Source organism: Heterodontus francisci, chromosome 24 (genome assembly GCF_036365525.1).
Source record: "Heterodontus francisci isolate sHetFra1 chromosome 24, sHetFra1.hap1, whole genome shotgun sequence".
Lineage (NCBI taxonomy): Eukaryota > Metazoa > Chordata > Chondrichthyes > Heterodontiformes > Heterodontidae > Heterodontus > Heterodontus francisci.
This window is the reverse complement of record NC_090394.1, coordinates 56,092,260-56,111,288: the sequence shown is the minus strand read 5'-3', so window position 1 is coordinate 56,111,288 and position 19,029 is coordinate 56,092,260. Positions and strand designations below refer to the sequence as shown.

General features: G+C 41.7%; 1 protein-coding gene across 1 annotated transcript in view; it reads left to right on the top strand.

The window, feature by feature from the left end:
• The window catches only part of gspt1 (G1 to S phase transition 1), a 68,774-nt gene that overhangs the window by 30,063 nt on the left and 19,682 nt on the right, over positions 1-19,029 (top strand). Inside the window, exons 2-8 of the mRNA XM_068056247.1 lie at positions 4,859-4,903; positions 5,429-5,659; positions 5,900-5,933; positions 7,069-7,146; positions 8,006-8,186; positions 8,960-9,114; positions 17,403-17,543. Coding sequence (XP_067912348.1) covers positions 4,859-4,903; positions 5,429-5,659; positions 5,900-5,933; positions 7,069-7,146; positions 8,006-8,186; positions 8,960-9,114; positions 17,403-17,543 — 865 coding nt within the window. The remainder of the gene's footprint in view (positions 1-4,858; positions 4,904-5,428; positions 5,660-5,899; positions 5,934-7,068; positions 7,147-8,005; positions 8,187-8,959; positions 9,115-17,402; positions 17,544-19,029) is intronic.

Here is a 19,029-nt window from a genome sequence, read left to right as displayed (position 1 = left end):
AGCTGCTGAAACCCTATTTTTTTGGAAACTTAGAAATATTAAATGAAAGATTCAATTTCTAGCACCAGAGATTCCTGTTCAAATGATTTTAATACATGTCCAAACGCAGCTTGATGGCTGCTTCGTGCTTGCCAAGCGTCTAAATCGCAATTTCTTAAGTACCTCAGCTCAGTTTCCTTTCTTCTGAATCCATGCTTTTTTGGTCTTTTTCTTGTTAATGAAAATGTGAAAGAGTATGGCTTGCACAAGTTTTTGAATAAATTGATTATCAAATGTTTGCTTAAAACTATTTAATATTTTTGCAGTAATTGGATGGAAAGTTGTTGCGTTTACTGCCTTTTTCACATCATTGTTTAATGCCGCAACACTATCCCTGTAGCCGATATCCTGAATGATGTAAAATTTGTTTCAGCTACAAAACAAAGCTGTTATAATAGGAATGGACTGATGTAATGTTTCTAAACTTAAAGATTGTGCTGTGGCAGCACAGGAGTGTACAGTCAGGAGAGAGTGGCCCTTGGAGTCCTCAACATTGACTCCTGACCCCATGAAGTCTCATTGACAGCATCAGGTAAAACATGGGCAAGGAAACCTGCTGATTACCACCTACTACCTTCCCTCAGCTGATGAATCAATACTCCTTCATGTTGAACACCACTTGGAGGAAGCACTGAGGGTAGCAAGGGCACAAAATACACTGGGTGGGGCACTTCAATGTGGCTTGGTAGCAGCATTGCTGACTGAACTGTCTGGGTCCTGAAGGGCGTATCTGCCAGACTGGGTGAGCAGCACACCTGTCCACCATCTACAAGGCACAAGTCAGGAGTGCGATGGAATACTCTCCAGTTGCCTGGATGAGTGCAGCTCCAATGACAGTCATGGAGCTCGAACGCCATCCAGGACTAAGCAGCATGCTTGATCGGCGCCCCATTTCCCTTCACCCCCTCCACCACTGGTGCACAGTGGTAGCAATATGTACCATCTACAAGATGCATTGCAGCAACTCGCCAAGGCTCCTTCGACAGCACCTTCCAAAACCATGATCTCTACCACCTAGAAGAACAAGGGCAAAAGACACATGGGAACACCACCACCTGCGAGTTCCCCTCCAATTCACACGCCATCCTGACTTGGAACTATGTCGCCGTTCCTTCACTGTTACAGGATCAAAATCTTGGAACACCCTTCCAAATAACACTGCAGGTGTAGCTACACCACATTGATTTCAATGAAGTTTCAGGAAGGTGAATCGGCACCACCTTCTCTAGGGCAGTTAGGCATAGGCAATAAATGCTGGCAGAGCCTTGCCAGCGACTTCCACATCCCATGAAAGAATGCAAAATAAAATTAAATTTACCTAAGTCATATTTTAGATTTCAGTTATTGATTTCTCACTATTTGAAAAAAGAAATCTATAAATAGAAAGCTGGTTATTTCTGATACTTCTGCTCTAGAACAGAGGTTCTTGACCTTTTTGCTTCTGGAAACCCCCTTCTGTTAAAATTTCACGCACCCCGTAACAAATATTTTTATTTTATAGAACTGTACAGTATTTTTGTTTTACTTAATGTGAAACTTGTTGCTGGTGCTGACTAACAACTTGTGTTTGTCGAAGAATGCTTCCACATCATAAGTGCATGTTATGCTCACTGTTCATCCTGGCTTGGTTATGTTTTAGTAGACTATTGCCGAGGTTGGTGGGCTGTCATTGAGTGTTGGGTAGGCTGTCCCTGGAATTGATAGAATGCTGATGAGACCGATGGCATTGACAGCCGTACCAGCTCTTGCTTCTCCTCTTATCTGTTACTAATGAGCCAAGTGGAACACGCCTGCTGAGACTGGTTGTTGTTGTCTTGACAACATGGAACTAGACCGATGAGCGTGTGCCTCTGGGGCTAACGGCGGTTTCCAGTTCCTTATGTCTTTCAGGGGCTGGGGACTGAAATGATTCTGCTGGTGTCATTTAGTGCCTTGGGATTGGGAGGTGAAACTCTCTGTGGATATTATAATCTTCAGGGATCAGCATTAAATTTACTTTAAATTGTCCGCAGGGTGGAGACAGAGCCACTGGTGGACCCATTGAAATTTTCACCTGGAACGCTGATTTAGAACCACTGCTCTAGAAGTCATTTTTCTTTGTGCCGAGATGGAGAGGTATTGGGATCATAGCTTTGAGTTTATCAGAGCTGATAATCCTGTCGACACTTAGATGATTGGATCAAGGGTGTTACCCCCAACTGATACCCTGAATCTATTCAGCACAGACCACTGGATGATTCTTCACATCAGTTGCCCATTCCGTACAAGACACTAAATTATCCACTGAGGGCCGTGAAATTATCGGGTAAATTTTATGAAATTATGCTGACAAGGAGGCATATATCATGCCCACGATTTCGCCAAAGGATTTCTCCATCAGCAGGAGGCATTCTGAAAATTGACCTTTTAAATGCTGCTGCCAGATTTTGACATTTTCACAAACTTCTGTAAATTTATAGTTTGCTGCTGCAAATATTTTGTTATCTTCGGATAGCAAGTTTCAACCTGATCAAACCTGATCTTGATGCCAGGATGACAGCTGTAAAATATAGCTGCCATTTTGTTCCAGTAGGTGAAACATTGAGATGCTCAGGAGTCTATTCCAACAAAACATTTCCATAGCACTTACTGGGATGTAACTGGAGCAAATTACAAGCATAGGAATTATAGCTGGTCCCATCTACATTATGTAGTCCATCTTTCTTGATCTAAGCGTAGCTGCTGTCATTGTTCTGTAGGTTTTCATGTCTACATTTGGTCGTGCTAAGACACCTGTATGTGTTCAACACTTGGCAAACATTGGACAAGCAATTAAGAGTTTGTGCTTCGTACGAATTAGGAGCAGGAGTAGGCCACTCGGCCCTTTGAGCCTGCTCCACCATTCAATAAGTTCATGGCTGAACTGATCAATCCACATTTCCACCTACACCACCCCCCCCAACCTCCTGGTAACTATCCAGAATCTGTCTATCTCTGCCTTAAAAATATTCAGAGACTCTGCTTCTGCCACCTTTTGAGGAAGAGAATTCCAAAGACTCATGACCCTCGGAGAAAAAAATTCTCCTCATCTGTTTTAAATGGGTGACCCCTTATTTTTCAAGTGACCCCTATTTCTAGATTCTCCCACTAGAGGAAACATCCTATCCACATCAACCCTGTCAAACTCCTCAGGATCTTATGTTTCAATCAAGTCGCCACTTACTCTTCTAAATTCCAGTGGATACAAACAAACCTAGCCTGTCCAATCTTTCCTCGTAAGATAGCCTGCCCATTCTGGGCATTAGTCTAGTAAACCTTCTCTTGTACTACCTCCAACGCTGGGTTGTTGTGTCAAACTAATGGCAAAGGTACAGGATTTGGATGTTTGTTGATTTTGCTACCATGTCTTGCCTCTTTTTATTAGGGAAGTAACATAATTTTCCTGAAGTAATTTCTGCTTCATTCAAAGTGCCTGGGCAGCAGGAGAAACAAAACATTGCATTGCTGTTCAAACTCAAAATTGTGGCAGATGATTTTAGTACATGTCAGCAAATAGTTTTCAATGTACTATGAGCTGACTGTAAAACTGACTGATTTTTCAAAGTTTTTTAATCCCTTGACAAAAATTAAGGACGAGGAAAAAGCATGCCAGTAGACTTAGAAAGTTAAATTTAAAAGAGCAAGGGGAAGAAATCAATAAAACCAAGGATTAGAACTTGAATCCTTTATCTGGTACTTAGTTTTTTTTTCTCTTACCAATTCAAAAAAAAACTAACTTTTTTTATTTCTCAAAGCATCGGCTTCAAATAATAAGAAATGAAGCATTAAGATTAATGAATTTGAAGTGAACTGTACAACTTATGTCATTGTGGCTGTTTAATATTTTGCTTTGATATGTTGTCTACTTCAAATATCTATCCACGTTTTCCTTAAAAGATCTAATTGTTTCAGCTTCAGCTTTCTGATAGACCACATATTGTAGATGGGATCAGCTATCCATGCTCCAACAAATCTAAGACATTTTTTAACCTTGTTTTCCTTATTCCATTATTTCATAATCCATTTTTTAAATTTATGGGGTGTAGTTCAGCATTAGCATGCTGCAAGGAATTTTGCATTCTTTGCAACTTTGTCCAATTTTCCCTGTAATTTTTGTCATTTTAAAATTCATGCTGCCATATGCTCATACTAAGAAGCTGAAACAATCCAACACTGTTTGCTTTATTATATCCTTTATAATCTTAATGGTGTCTTTTTAGTCACCTCTTAACTTCCTTGCTCTAATAATACAAACCCAAATTTCCCAAGTCTTTTTTCCTTCAATAATTCATGATGTTTAGTCATATTCTGTGAATCTACTCTTTTTTTTTCTCCATTGCTTTTGTTTCTTTCCTGCAATGGATTGTTGAAAACTGACAGTTCTCCAACTGTAGCCGAACAAAGGTTTTGCACAAGTTCGTCATTACCTCATTGCTTTGGTTTCTGTGCATTTGAGCACACATGCACTAGGTTCTATCTTTCCTACGCCATAGTGATACAAACAATATAATGTTTCCCGGTTTGTATTGCAATTAAAATATGATTGGCACTGGTACTAGATAGAAAACCAAGGATTATGTTCACCTTTTTATGGCTTTAGATGTTAGCACTGCCTCATAATGACTAGTGTGTCTCTCCAAAGTGCCCTTGCTCCATGTAAAATCTTATTAATAAGATGCATGTTCTTGCCTTGTGAAATGTAGTGAACTCCTATGATGCATGGAATTGCATTCAGTTGAATTAATTTGACACAGTTCTAGTTGCTGTTCCAAACAAATAATTCTCAGTTTCTCTCCTTCAGGGCCAGATGCTACAGATGCCAGCATGGAAGTCTCAGAACCTGCTGGTAAGAAACTTTCAGGAGGATTTTGGCCTTAAACATGGTTAATTATGTGCATGTTGCCAAATCATGGTCCGTTAATGACGATTTGCCTATATTTTTAACTTATGCATTTAATTTAACCATCGAAGCAGTTGGCTTCCCCCCCTGCCCCCCCCTCTCCCCCAACGACTCTATTTTTAAACTTGTGTACATATACTTTTATGCATATGTTCACATAGTATTATTTGTGATTTTCAGAATTAAGCTAATTGCTTACTTGGAGTAATTGTTGCGCATCTTTCGTGATTCTAAGTGTGGTGTAATTGATTTGGACAAAATTCGCTAAATACACTTTCAGTGTGGGTTTACCCAGAACGTAACCTTATGATTGTATACTGGATTTTATATTTAGTGAAGTTTTATGTAGTAAAATGCTCTTTTAGACTCAGCTTAGTGCTAACTGATAGTTCAGTGTTTGAGCATCAGCTGAATTTAAATAATTGCCTCTAAACTGTGACTACTGAGAACCTAACCATATAAATTCTACAGCCCCAGTAGAAAATGGCGATACTGAAGCGGGACCTGAAGAATCATGGGAACAGAAGGCAGAGCCGAGTGAAGCAGAACCAGGGGGTGGTCCTGCTGGCGACGGAGGGCCACCTTTGGCAGCTCCAGTAGGAATGGAAGAGGAGGAGGACGTGTCTACACCAAAGGTTGCTGTGGTAGAGCCAGGTGCTCCAAGGAAGGAACATGTAAATGTTGTGTTCATTGGTCATGTAGGTAGGTTAATAGATAAAATGACATGGTTGTGTGTTTCATTTAATTCTCAGATTTGATGAACTGCCAATTCCATTTAAAATGTCGCATTTATTTCCAATAATTGCTACAGCTGGATATTCATTACTAGAACAGCAGTACAATTTTGTTAAAGGAAATCTTCTCAAGTTTAACCAATTTACAAAAACTAAAACTTGATCACATTGCTTTTGTGCAATAACACTGTTTCTTTTATCCCTTTAGATGCTGGAAAATCCACTATTGGTGGACAGATCATGTAAGTTAAAGCTTCTGTTCTGCAAAATGTAGACCTGGAGTGAGGGAAAAGCTCCTTCGTAGTCAAAGCTCCCAATTTGTTGATTTGTTACTGAACAGAAATCAACACTAAGCCATTTTTCGTAATAATTTGTGTGAGCGAGAGCACTTCACTCGAGTTATGGCCCTGTCATTTATGAGTCAACAGTTTGTAGGATGGAGGCCCACACCAGAATTGAGTGTGTCATTTGTGTTGAGGCTCTCGTTCTTCAGATAAGACATTAAGTGAGATTCTGTCAACTTGTTCAAGTGAAAACTTTGGAGATCATGTAGCACCATCGGAAAAAAAAAAGAGGTCAATCTCCTTGTATCCTGTACAGCATTGCCTTTTCGTCTGATACTACCAAAAAGAAAAATTGGTAAACTGCATTCTATTGCTGTTTTAACATCCCATAGAATGACTCTCTACTTAGCCTGGGTAATGGTTGCTCTGTTCGAGAAGTAATTTGTTTAATTTGCTTTGAAATTTTGTTTTTACAACCTTGGAAAGTTTTTGGTTTAATTTCATGTGTATTACAATGCGTTCTGTAATACTTTTGTTTTAATGTTCCACATTCCTTGTCATGAACATCAGTTGTCTTAATTCAGACTAGAAATGCAATAATATTTTGGTCAAACTCTTCTCAAACCTGCAGATAAGCACTTTTTAAAAAAAAAAATCTTTGAACCCCTTTATTAATGAGATCTGTGTCTTCAGCTATCTGAGGAAAGGGTAGTGCTTCAGTTAAATCAGCAATGTAAATCAGTTTTGTGGTAATCATAGGAAAAGTTTCACAGCTCAATGTTTCAAAGAAAATTTGCATCTTTGGTCACTGTACTAATCATTGGAAATGAGTGTAAAAGGATTCCATTGTTTGTACAAGTATCATTGTATCATTGAAAAAATCTTCTATTTTATACACAGGACTTTGAAAGTGTTTAGGAAAGTGTAACATTGTATATTTTAAATATTCTAAAATATTTTGAGGCATGTATTTGACTCTGGCTTTAATATGATCAACACAAAAAAGGAAATTGAAACTATGTTTAACCTGAATAAAGTATTGACCAAAACATGAGTAGAAATATGTTCATCTTTTAATGGTAATTTTTTAAAGGTACCTCACTGGTATGGTTGACAAACGAACACTGGAGAAGTACGAGAGGGAGGCCAAGGAAAAAAATAGAGAAACCTGGTAAGATTATAATGTGTTATTTGTATGTTAGGTACTGAAATTTCAATCAGCATCATGGTTTCTAAATTAAAGCTTTATTTTAGTATCCATTTCTATATTTTCAATCTTTTTTTATGTTTAAAGTTACTTGGGTTCCCTGATAGTTCAGGTGAGTTTGTCCATTGAGGATGAAGACCAGGAGCTCCTTAGATTGGAGCAGAATAGAACACCAGTCTGTTAAATTCCCAATTTCTACTTGATGCTAGAGCCAGTGCCTCAGCCTAGGAAGTGGGAAATTGATTAGGGTTCTGCACCTATGATCCCTGATGGAAGTGTGCAGATGATGTGATCAAGCATGCCTAATGTCCATTTTCCTGCTATCAAATTGGCTACCATCTCACTTCACAAACTCATATGATTGTGGTAAATTGGCTGAGGTTACAGAGGGTTGTTAGTACCTGTGGAATCATGCCCTAGCAAGAAGTCAGTGATATCCGGGGGGTAGTGGAGAGGAGAAGAAGAAATTGAGGAAAGAAAGTTGGGGGGAAATCTGGCAAAAAAAAAAGCAGTTGATGTTTTTTGGATTAGGCTGAGAGTTGTTGGCCTGAAGGAATGTAGTGTAACAGCCAAGAACTGAGATGCATCATGGTTTCAATCATTTCTCCACCCCCTGCTTAATTGCTAGCTTTGACTAGCTGTTTGGAGACTTGCTTATGCAGAGCTCATGTGAATGCTTATCGAATTTCAGTGGCCCTGTTTAACTTTGTGTATAGAATTCTTTTTAATTGCTTAAGGCTTTATTCATCCAACAAGTTGACATGAAATGGCACAGTTGCTATTTTGTTTATGTAATATATTACAAAAATCTAATTATTTTTAGGTACCTTTCCTGGGCCTTGGACACAAATCAGGAGGAGAGAGATAAGGGCAAAACAGTCGAAGTGGGTCGTGCATATTTTGAGACACAGAAGAAGCACTTCACCATTTTAGATGCTCCAGGTCACAAAAGCTTTGTACCGAATATGATTGGTGGGGCATCTCAAGCTGATCTTGCTGTCTTGGTAAGAAATCAAGTCTTCAGCTGGTTTTGTGGGGATTATGCTAATTGATTCAGGAACTAATTTGATAGTGGAGTGGGCCAGAAGAGAGAGAATGGTGAATTAAATACAGAATATGGTGGATATACTCAGATCTGTCAGCATCTGTGGGGAGAGAAATCAAGTTAATGTTTCAGGTCAATGCTGAATTACAGATGCTGCCAGGCCAGCATATTTTTTTTTTCCAGATTTCCAAAATTCACATTATTTTGCTTTTGTCAGAGAATGGTGGTTTTCCACTTAACTTTCCACTACTTTCGCAAGTAACTGGTTTTGTGTAGTATTGCAATGTAGCTTTTCGAATTGGGGAAATAATGCAACAATTTAGCTGATAACACTATTGTAGCAAATATTCTCTAACCGAATACATGCTGTATATAGAAAAAATCTATTTTTCATCGGTTTATGTAGCTCAATGGAAGCTAGAGTTCATGAGAAGCAATGGCTAATTTTTATCGAAGAAATTAATTGTAGGTTTAGGTTATGTTCAGAGTGTTGAATCTCAGTGCAAGACCTGAGTCAGTATCTTGCTCTTGTCTGGTAATAATACTAGCCCCTTTCTCTGGGTAAGTAAAACAGGGCATTGGGGATTTCTTTCTGCTATTCAAATATACCTGTCCCAAGCTGAGAAAAATTGCTATTTATGGTACATGTGCAGTAGTTTATTTTTGTACAGGCATTTTTGTATGCAAAAAAAACCCCATAATCTCTCCCTTTCTCCCATGTTGCTTGTTTAGGTTATATCAGCCAGAAAAGGTGAATTTGAAACTGGCTTTGAGAAAGGAGGTCAAACACGAGAACATGCTATGTTAGCAAAAACAGCGGGAGTGAAACATCTGATAGTTCTCATCAACAAAATGGATGACCCAACAGTAAGCTGGAGTCAAGATAGGTAAGATTTCTACTTTCTATTGTGCATGCTTTGAATTATACATATTTAAAAATCATATTAAAAACAAAACTTACATCACTGTATTAGCATGCTAACTTTACGGAACACAATCACATGGTTGCATGCTGAATAATTGAAACAACTTGTGTGATTGTTTCCGGCCTGGTCATCATGCAAGTGGAAGAAGTGCTGAATTTATATGGAGATCTTTTTCTTTTCAGTATTCCCTGCCAATATGTGTATTCTGTTGGTTCTACCACCATGCATGACACTAAACTAAAGTTAAATGCCATTTGCCATTGTGTCCTACTCCTCTTGCACATCTAAATCTTTTTGTATTTGACTGCAGTTGTTTACTGTCATAACCCTTGCACAGACTTTGATGTCACCTGCAAACTTATTGACCATTCTCCCTACATTAGTGTCCAAATCATTAATAAGGACAGTAAACAGTAGTGGGCTAGGACTGATCCCTGGGGTCCACCAATAATGTGCTTGCAGGCTAAACCAAATATGTTAACCTTTTGGCTCTGGGATTGGAGCCAATTCATAATCCAGTGTATCAGATTCCATCTTGTGATGACAATTCGGTTGAATCAGTATTTAAAAATTTGGGTTTTCTGTGGTTGTTTTAAAGTTAAGGTGGCAGCATCATTGTGCTAAGACATTTGTATTTGAGTTCCAGGTGGCAATTAAAAATGGGGATACATGGGAACTAAATGTTGCTGTGGGATAGGCACTGGCCTTTTACCTCTGCAAGCTGGATGCAGTTTCAGTGTCAACTGATCAGAGCCAGTGAAGATTTTCATCTCATGATTTATTTCATTTATTTAGAGATACAGCACTGAAACAGGCCCTTCGGCCCACTGAGTCTGTGCCGACCATCAAACACCCATTTATACTAATCCTACATTAATCCCATATTCCCTACCACATCCCCACCATTCTCCTACCACCTACCTATACTAGGGGCAATTTACAATGGTCAATTTACTGAACAACCTGCAAGTCTTTGGCTGTGGGAGGAAACCGGAGCACCTGGCGGAAACCCACGTGGTCACAGGGAGAACTTGCAAACTCAGCACAGGCAGTACCCAGAACTGAACCCGGGTCGCTGGAGCTGTGAGGCTGCAGTGCTAGCCACTGTGCTGCCCGTAGGACAAGAGGGACAGAAAATGATCTTTGATGAAGTGAGTTTGGACAATCTTTTAATTTCCTACTGTCTAGGATCCCATCGTGCAAAACTGGTCCTTGGGACTGAGGTATATTTTTAGCCCAGGACAGTGGGAATCTGCATCTGACTCTTTATCTTACTGTGCTGTTCTTGACCTTGGAGTAATTGTTGCAACTAGGTCCCAGAAATGAGTAGCAATGTTTACCCAACAGTCTTCACCTTAATGAATGAAAATTTCTTGTGAAATGGCAGCATGTTAACATGCCAGTACAATGTGCTGCAGAGTGGAAATGTATGTGGTGTCTTCTCTTTTTAAAAAAAAAGTGCCGATTTCTTGCCTTTGTTTGTACTGAATAATCTCCTGAACCAAGAATCCACAGTTTGCGACAATGCCATTGAATTCACTTCCACAGCATCATGTTCTGGCAGAGCTTGCGCTCGATCCATCTCAATCTGATGTCACCAAGACAGTAAAGCAACTGTCTGTCAGTAAGTCTCAGGGAGCCGATGCCACTTCACCTGATGTATTCAAGTACGGAGGAGATCATGTGTTTAGGAAACAGACCAGCTTCTGCTGCTTAATCTACAATCAGGGCATTAAGCTGCAAGATTACAAGGATACTACCATAATTCACCTGTATAAACAGAAGGGAAGCAAGTCCATCTGTGTCAATCACTTCTCCATGGCTGCGAGGCATGGACAACCTACTGGCATCACCTAAAGCAACTAGATGCATTCCATCTTAAGATCTGTCTGCAACATCAAGTAGCAGGACGAAATTCCTAATACCGAAATTCTTGCAAGGTGCCACATAGCTGGTATTGAAAGCATACTCATCAGAGCTCAGCTTCACTGGGTCGGCCATGTGGTTCACATTGAAGATTTCCGCATACCAAAGGTGATATTCTACAGCCAGCTGAGCATGGGAACCCGCACCATAGGATGTCTCAAACTTCGATACAAAGATATTATAAAAGCCAATCTCAGAGCCTGGACCCCACTATGTGGGGAAAAACAACTGCTGACAGATTCAAATGGAGAAGTCTCTCATCAAGTTGTCTCAGGATTTGAGAAGAACACCAGTCAGTTCCCTACAGGACATGTGAGCACACGGCAAAGCCAATGCCTTCACCCACTCTTCCAACAGTGATTTCATATGTAATATTGCAATCGGATCTGCAAATCAAGATTTGGTTTAACATCACGTGAGCTGACACCAACCTAGACAGCGAATAACCAGTCTGCTTGCTGAACATTCATCTGTCAAAGCGATGAGAGAATCCATCAACGGCTATGATTCCAAAGGAGCAAATTGCCCAGAGTTACATTAGAGCATTTTTCAATAGTTAATGAGCAAAGCATTGGGAGGAAGTTTTTTGTTGCTGGGAAGTGCATGCCTGACATAAGGGTAGGAAGGCAGATGTTCACCTTCACTTAAAATTTTTGAATTTAACTGTAGCTGCAATTCAGTATCCATCTTAATTGAACAATGAAGGTTTGAAACTAGTTGGAATTCTAATATTGTGAGCCTGTTTCACATCTGGTCTTACTGTCCCATCTGACATTGTCTTTTCCAATTTTTCACTTTTGACTGGGATTTTGGATGGAATACAAAGGCAATGCTTAGAACAATGGGTTACCAAAATATTGATTAACTGTTTCTAAGGTTCCCCGTGTCTTGAAGTCTCATCCTTCTCTTTTTTCTCTCCCATCTCCCTTCATGTCCTCTGAATTTATCTTGTCCATGAGACCTATCTCCTGCTCCCTTGGCCCTATTCCCACTAAACTGCTGGCCACCCCCCAGCCTTTCTTCCTGGCTCCCATGTTATCTGATATTAGCAGTTCTCTCTTCTGAGGTATTGTCCCTCTTGCCTTCAAATCTGCTGTCATTGCACACTCTCGTTCCAACCCTTGCCCCCTCCTTTTGTAAAACAAAAATTACCAGAAAAGGTATGTGCTTATTTTGGCAGCTATGCAATATAGTAATTTTTGTTTTCAGTGTTTTTGACCTATCTGCAGCCTTTGTTGTTGACCATGCACCTCCCACAACCCCCCCTCCAGCACCTATCCACCATTGTCCAGCTGGTTGGGACTGCACTCACCTTCCAGTCTTATCTATCCAGCTGCTGCCAGAGAATGATCTCCAATGGCTTCACTTGCACCATTCCTCGGGGGAACACCAGAAGTATTTATCCTTGGTTTCCTCTTATTTCCCATCTACGTGCTGCCGCTCAGCGATGACTTCCAAAAACATAATGTTAGTTTCCAAATGTACACTGACAACCCCCACCTTGCCTCACTGCCACCTCTGTTGACCCCTGCACTGTCTCTAAATTGTCACATTGCTTGTCTGGCAACAGAACCCCCAAACCTGATTGTCTTTAGTCCCCATCATGAACTCAATTCCCTGGCCACCAGCTCCATTTCCTGACAACTGTCTGAGGCAAAACCAGCCTTTGCAACTAGGGTGTCATATTTGATCCTGAGATGAGCTTCCAGTCACAAAGGCTGCCTATTTCACGTCAGTGGTAGGGAAACTATTGGAGAAAATTCTGAAGGAAAGAATCTATCTCCACTCGGAGAGGCAAAATTTGATTAGGAATAGTCAGCATAGCTTTGTCAGAGGGAGGTCATGCCTAACAAATTTGATTGAATTTTTGAGCATGTGACCAGGTGTGTGGATGAGGGTAGTGCAGTTGATGTTTAGTTTAGTTTAGAGATACAGCACTGAAACAGGCCCTTCGGCCCACCGAGTCTGTGCCGACCATCAATCACCCATTTGTACTAATCCTACACTAATCCCACATTCCTACCACATCCCCACCTGTCCCTATATTTCCCTACTACCTACCTATACTAGGGGCAATTTATAATGGCCAATTTACCTACCAACCTGCAAGTCTTTTGGCTGTGGGAGGAAACCGGAGCACCCGGAGAAAACCCACGCAGACACAGGGAGAACTTGCAAACTCCACACAGGCAGTACCCAGAATTGAACCCGGGTCGCTGGAGCTGTGAGGCTGCGGTGCTAGCCACTGTGCTGCATGTAGTTTACATGGATTTCAGCAAAGCCTTTGACAAGGTCCTACATGGGAGACTTATCAAGAAAGCAAATGCACATGGGATACATGGTAACTTCATAAGGTGGATTCAAAATTGGCTTAGCTGTTGGAGACAGTGATGACAGACGGCTGTTTTAGTGACTGGAAGCCAGTGTCCAGTGGCGTACCACAGGAATCTGTGCTGGGTTCCCTATTGTTAGTCATCTATGTCGTTTATGTAAATGACAATATGGGGGGGTAAGATCAGTAAGTTTGCGGATGACACAAAGGTTGGCCGAGTGGTTAACAGTGAGGTGGAGTGTCTTAGGTTACAGGAAGATATAGCCGGGATGGTCCAGTAGCAGAAAAGTGGCAGATGGAATTTAACCCTGAAAAGTGTGAGGTGATGCACTTTGGAAGGAGTAATGTGACACGGAAGTATTCAATGAATGGCCTGACACTGGGAAGTTCCAAGGAACAAAGGGACCTTGGCGTGTTTGTCCATAGATCTCTGAAGGCAGAAGGGCAGGTTAATAGGGTGGTGAAAAAGGCATATGGGACACTTGCCTTTATCAATCGAGGCATAGATTACAAAAGCAAGGAGGTCATGTTGGAGTTGTACAGAACTTTGGTAAGGCCACAGCTGGAGTACTGTGTGCAATTCTGGTCGCCACATTATAGGAAGGATGTGATTGCATTGGAGGGGATGCAGAGACGATTCACCAGGATGTTGCCTGGGATGGAACATTTAAGCTATGAAGAGAGGTTGGATAGGCTTGGGTTGTTTTCACTGGAGCAGAGAAGACTGGGGGGGTGACCTGATGGAGGTGTACAAGATTGAGGGGCATGGACAGGGTGGATTGGGAGCAGCTGTTCCCCTTAGCTGAAGGGTCAGTTACGAGGGATCACAAGTTTAAGGTGAGGGGCGGGAGGTTTAAGGGGGATTTGAGGAAGAACTTTTTTACCGAGAGGGTGGTGATGGTCTGGAGTGCCCTGCCTGGGAGGGTGGTAGAGGCGGATTGCCTCACATCCTTTAAAAAATACCTGGATGAGCACTTGGCACGTCCTAACATTCAAGGCTATGGGCCAAGTGCTGGCAAATGGGGTGAGGTAGACAGGTCAGGTGTCTTTAATGCATCGGTGCAGACTCGATCGGCTGAAGGGCCTCTTCACTGTATTATTCTGTGATTTCAATCTCCGTAATATCATCCGAATCAGCCCCTACCTCAGCTCATCTGCTGAAACCCGCATGTTACCTTTGTTACCCCTATCCATGACCATTCCAAGGCACTCCTGGCCGGCCTTTCATTTCCTATTATTTGTAAACTCGGGGTCATCCAGAACTCTGCGGCCCACTTCCTTATTCGCACAGGCCCATTCACCCATCATCCCTGTAATCGTTGGCCTATGTTGGCTTCTGGTTAAGCAAAGTGTCGCTTTTAAAAATGTTTTATTCATTCACGGGATGTGGGCATCGCTGGCTAGGCCAGAATTTATTGCCCATCCCTAATTGCCTTTGAGAAGGTGGTGGTGAGCTGCCTTCTTGAACCGTTGCAGTCTATGTGAGGTAGGTACACCCACAGTACTTTTATGAAGGGAGTTCCAGGATTTTGACCCAGCGACAGTTCCAGCGATATAGTTCCAGGTCAGGGGGGTATGTGACCTGGAGGGGAACTTGCAGGTGGTTGTGTTCCCATGCATTTGCTGCCCATGTCCTTCCAGTTGGTAGAGGTCGCGGGTTTGGAAGGTGCTGTCTAAGGAGCCTTGGTGCATTGCTGCAGTGCATCTTGTAGATGGTACACACTGCTGCCTCTGTGCGTCAGTGGTGGAGCGAGTGAATGTTTATGGATGGAGTGGAGTGCCAATCAAACAGGCTGCTTTGTCCTGGATGGTCTCTGGCTTCTTGAGTGTTGGCGTTGCACCCATCCAGGCTTGTGGCTTGTTGATGATGGACAGGCTTTGGGGAGACTGCAGGTGAGTTACTTGCTGCAGGATTCCTAGCCTCTGACTTGCTCTTGCAGCCACGGTATTTATATGGCTACTCCAGTTCAGTTTCTGGTCAATGGTAGCCCCTAGGATGTTGATAGTGGGGGATTCAGTGATGGTAATGCTATTGAATGTCAAGGGGAGATGGTTAAATTCTCTCTTGTTGGAGATGGTCATTGTCTGGCACTTGTGTAGCGCGAATGTTACTTGCCACTTATCAGCCCAAGCCTGGATTATGTCCAGGTCTTGCTGCATTTCTACACTGACTGCTTCAGTATCTGAGGAGTCGCGAACGGTGCTGAACATTGTGCAATCATCAGCGAACATCCCCACTCCTGATCTTATGATTGAAGGAAGATTATTGAAGCAGCTGAAGATGGTTGGGCCTCGGACACTACCCTGAGGAACTCCTGCAGTGATGTCCTGGAGCTGAGATGATTGACCTCCAACAACCACAACCATCTTCCTTTGCGCTAGGTATGACTCCAACCAGTGGAGAGTTTTCACCTTGATTCCCATTGACTTCAGTTTTGCTAGAGCTCCTTGATGCCAAACTCGGTCAAATGCTGCCTTGATGTTAAGGGCAGTCACTCTCACCTCACCTCGAGTTCCGCTCTTTTGTTCATGTTTGAACCAAGGCTGTAATGAGGTCAGTAGCTGAGTGGCCCTGGCGGAACCTAAACTGAGCATCACTGAACAGGTTATTGCTAAGCAAATGCTGCTTGATAGCACTGTCGATGACACCTTCCATCACTTTACTGATGATTGACAGTAGACTGATGGGGCGGTAATTGGCCGGCTTGGACTTGTCCTGCTTTTTGTGTACAGGACATACCTGAGCAATTTTCCACTTTGCTGGGTAGATGCCAGTGTTGTAGCTGTACTGGAACAGCTTGGCTAGGTGCGCGGCAAGTTCTGGAGCACAGGTCTTCAGTACTATTGCTGAAATATTGACGGGGCCCATTGCTTTGCAGCATCCAGTGCCTTCAGTCATTGTTTTCACGTCTCTCCATAGCCTTGCTCTTCCTTATATCTCATTGCCTCCAGCCCTACAACCCTCAGATATCTGTGTTCCTCTAATTCCGGCTTCTTGAGCATCCATAATTTTAATTGCTCCATCACTGGCGGCTGTGCCTTCAGCTGTCAAGGCCCTAAGCTCTGGAATTCCCTCCCTAAGCTTTCCTGCCCTTCTACCCTTTAAGTCCTTTAAGACTCAACTTAAAAGCTTGGCTCTGACCAAATTTTTGGTTATCTACCCTAATATCTCTGTGGCTCTGTCAAACTTTGGTTGATAACGCTCCTGTGAAGCACCTTGGGACACTGTACTTGGTTAAAGATGCAATATAAATACAAATTGTTGAATAATTAGGTTCTGCTGTATAGTTTTAATTTTTTATATGGTACATTACATCTTTGCAGTCTAGAAGAGGATGTTGGATATAATTTTTGTGATAAAACTGGTGTATGAATCCTTTTGAATTTTGCATATGACATTCCTACATAAAATTAAGGAAACTTGATTGGAAAGCTAAGTACTGCCAACGAAGCCTTAATTAGCCAAAACAGTTTTTCTTGGACTAGTGTAGCTAATCTTGTTTTTTAAGTGTTTATTTTGTCCCAGCAAAAAATACAAATATTTCCTATTTTTATTACTATACTTGGTGTTAAAGTCCTTTGGATTTGTTAAAGCAGCATGGCTAATCTTTGAAGCCCAATGTGGCATTCTGAGTTGGTTGGGAAAAGAATTTCATGATTAGTGCAACAGTTTATTTACCACTAGATTTTAATAAGTAGCATAATAAATTAGGATTTCATGTAATGTGATCAAATGTTTGTCCGATGTTTTGTAAAAGCTTGGAATTATAAGAAACATATAATTGTTAACCTACCAGGGCCATTTTGAATGTTTATAACCATCTGTAACCGAGGCAGTATGTGATGTGTTAGAAATGGCAATAGACATTAAACTGTCTAAAAACACAGAATAGGCATGCTACTCAGTTGATTTTTTGAGGGAAGCAAAATGTTTTGCCACTTAGTGGCATTGTACTGCTGTAGATCAAACTCTTATTTTTTTTTTCCTCAGATATGAGGAATGCAAAGAAAAACTTGTGCCATTTTTGAAGAAAGTTGGTTTCAATCCGAAGAAGGATATTCACTTTATGCCTTGCTCTGGACTAACTGGTGCAAATCTAAAAGAACGAGCTGAGAACTGCTCTTGGTACACGTAAGTATATAAACAAAAGGTTAGAAATTAAAAGTGGGTAAATACAAAGGCGTTGATAAATATTTGTTATAGAAACATAGAAAATAGGAGCCGGAGTAGGCCATTTGGCCCTTTGAGCCTGCTCTGTCATGCATTATGATCATGGCTGATCATCCAACTCAGTAGCCTATTCCGGCTTTCGCCCCATACCCTTTGATCCCTTTAGACCCAAGAGCTATATCTAACTCCTTATAACCCCATAAGGTTTGTTACAACCTGATATGGGAAGAAATAATAATTCAGTGCTACTAAAACGCAAGTATGGGGCAAGGCTGAACTGAAATTTGACTGTTAAGGATCCTTTAATGTTAAGTCCATTGGAGAACTTGGAGTGCGCAAACATTACATCTGCAGTTATCCAGTCCAAGTCCTTGAATGTAGGGCTTTCAATGAAGAGACTCCAGCTTAGATTAGCCAGTTTGGTATGCTAGAAAAAAAATGTTTCTCAGCATATGGGCAAACTAAACTGTCCATTATGAACCCCCTCAGAGGGAATTCAGTTACCTTGTTAGGTGGAAAATAAGCAAAAGGATAAGATGCAGTTTTATATTGAGTGGTAGTTCAGTTACTGGAGTTGTGCCTTGGCTATCCTTTATGATACTTGCCTCCCTGTGATAACTCTGAGCATCTATCTCTTCTCCGCCAGCTGGCCCCCTCCCCCACCCCCTCTCCATGCTTTCCAAAGTCCCACCCAAGTACCAACAAAAACGTCAGACTAGAAAAGATTTTCTCTCCTTCCTCCCCTTCCAAAACAAAAGTTCAACTTAAGTAACCATAACTACTCTAGCTTAGAGTTTAAGTAGTTTACCTTGGATCCTAAAACAAGTGGCATTGTCTTGCAGTGGCATAGCTTGGGGATTTGCAAGAAACCCAAAGTGGTTCAGTGATTTGTAGCTGCAGGAAAAAGAATCCAAGATGGTCATCTATAACTTCTCTTGGTTTCTGCTTTTCTCCCTTCACCACCATCCCCCTTCCCCTCCCCTGACCTTGGTGTTACATCTGGCTTGATCTCATGTTTAAATGCCTGCAAATGCAACATACTGAAGCGGCATGAAAGATGATTTTTGATATTCAATTACAACTCCTGTTTATTTTATTTAGAGATACAGCACTGAAACAGGCCCTTCGGCCCACCGAGTCTGTGCCGACCAACAGCCACCCATTTATACTAACCCTACAGTAATCCCATATTCCCTACCACTTATCTACACTAGGGGAAATTTACAATGGCCAATTTACCTAACACCTGCAAGTCTTTGGCGGTGGGAGGAAACCGGAGCACCCGGCGAAAACCCACGCGGTCACGGAGAACTTGCAAACTCCGCACAGGCAGTACCCAGAATTGAACCCGGGTCCCTGAAGCTGTGAGGCTGCGGTGCTAGCCACTGCGCCACTGTGAAGAACCATGTTCCCTTTTGCTTTCTGACTGATGTATGCTGCAGTGGGA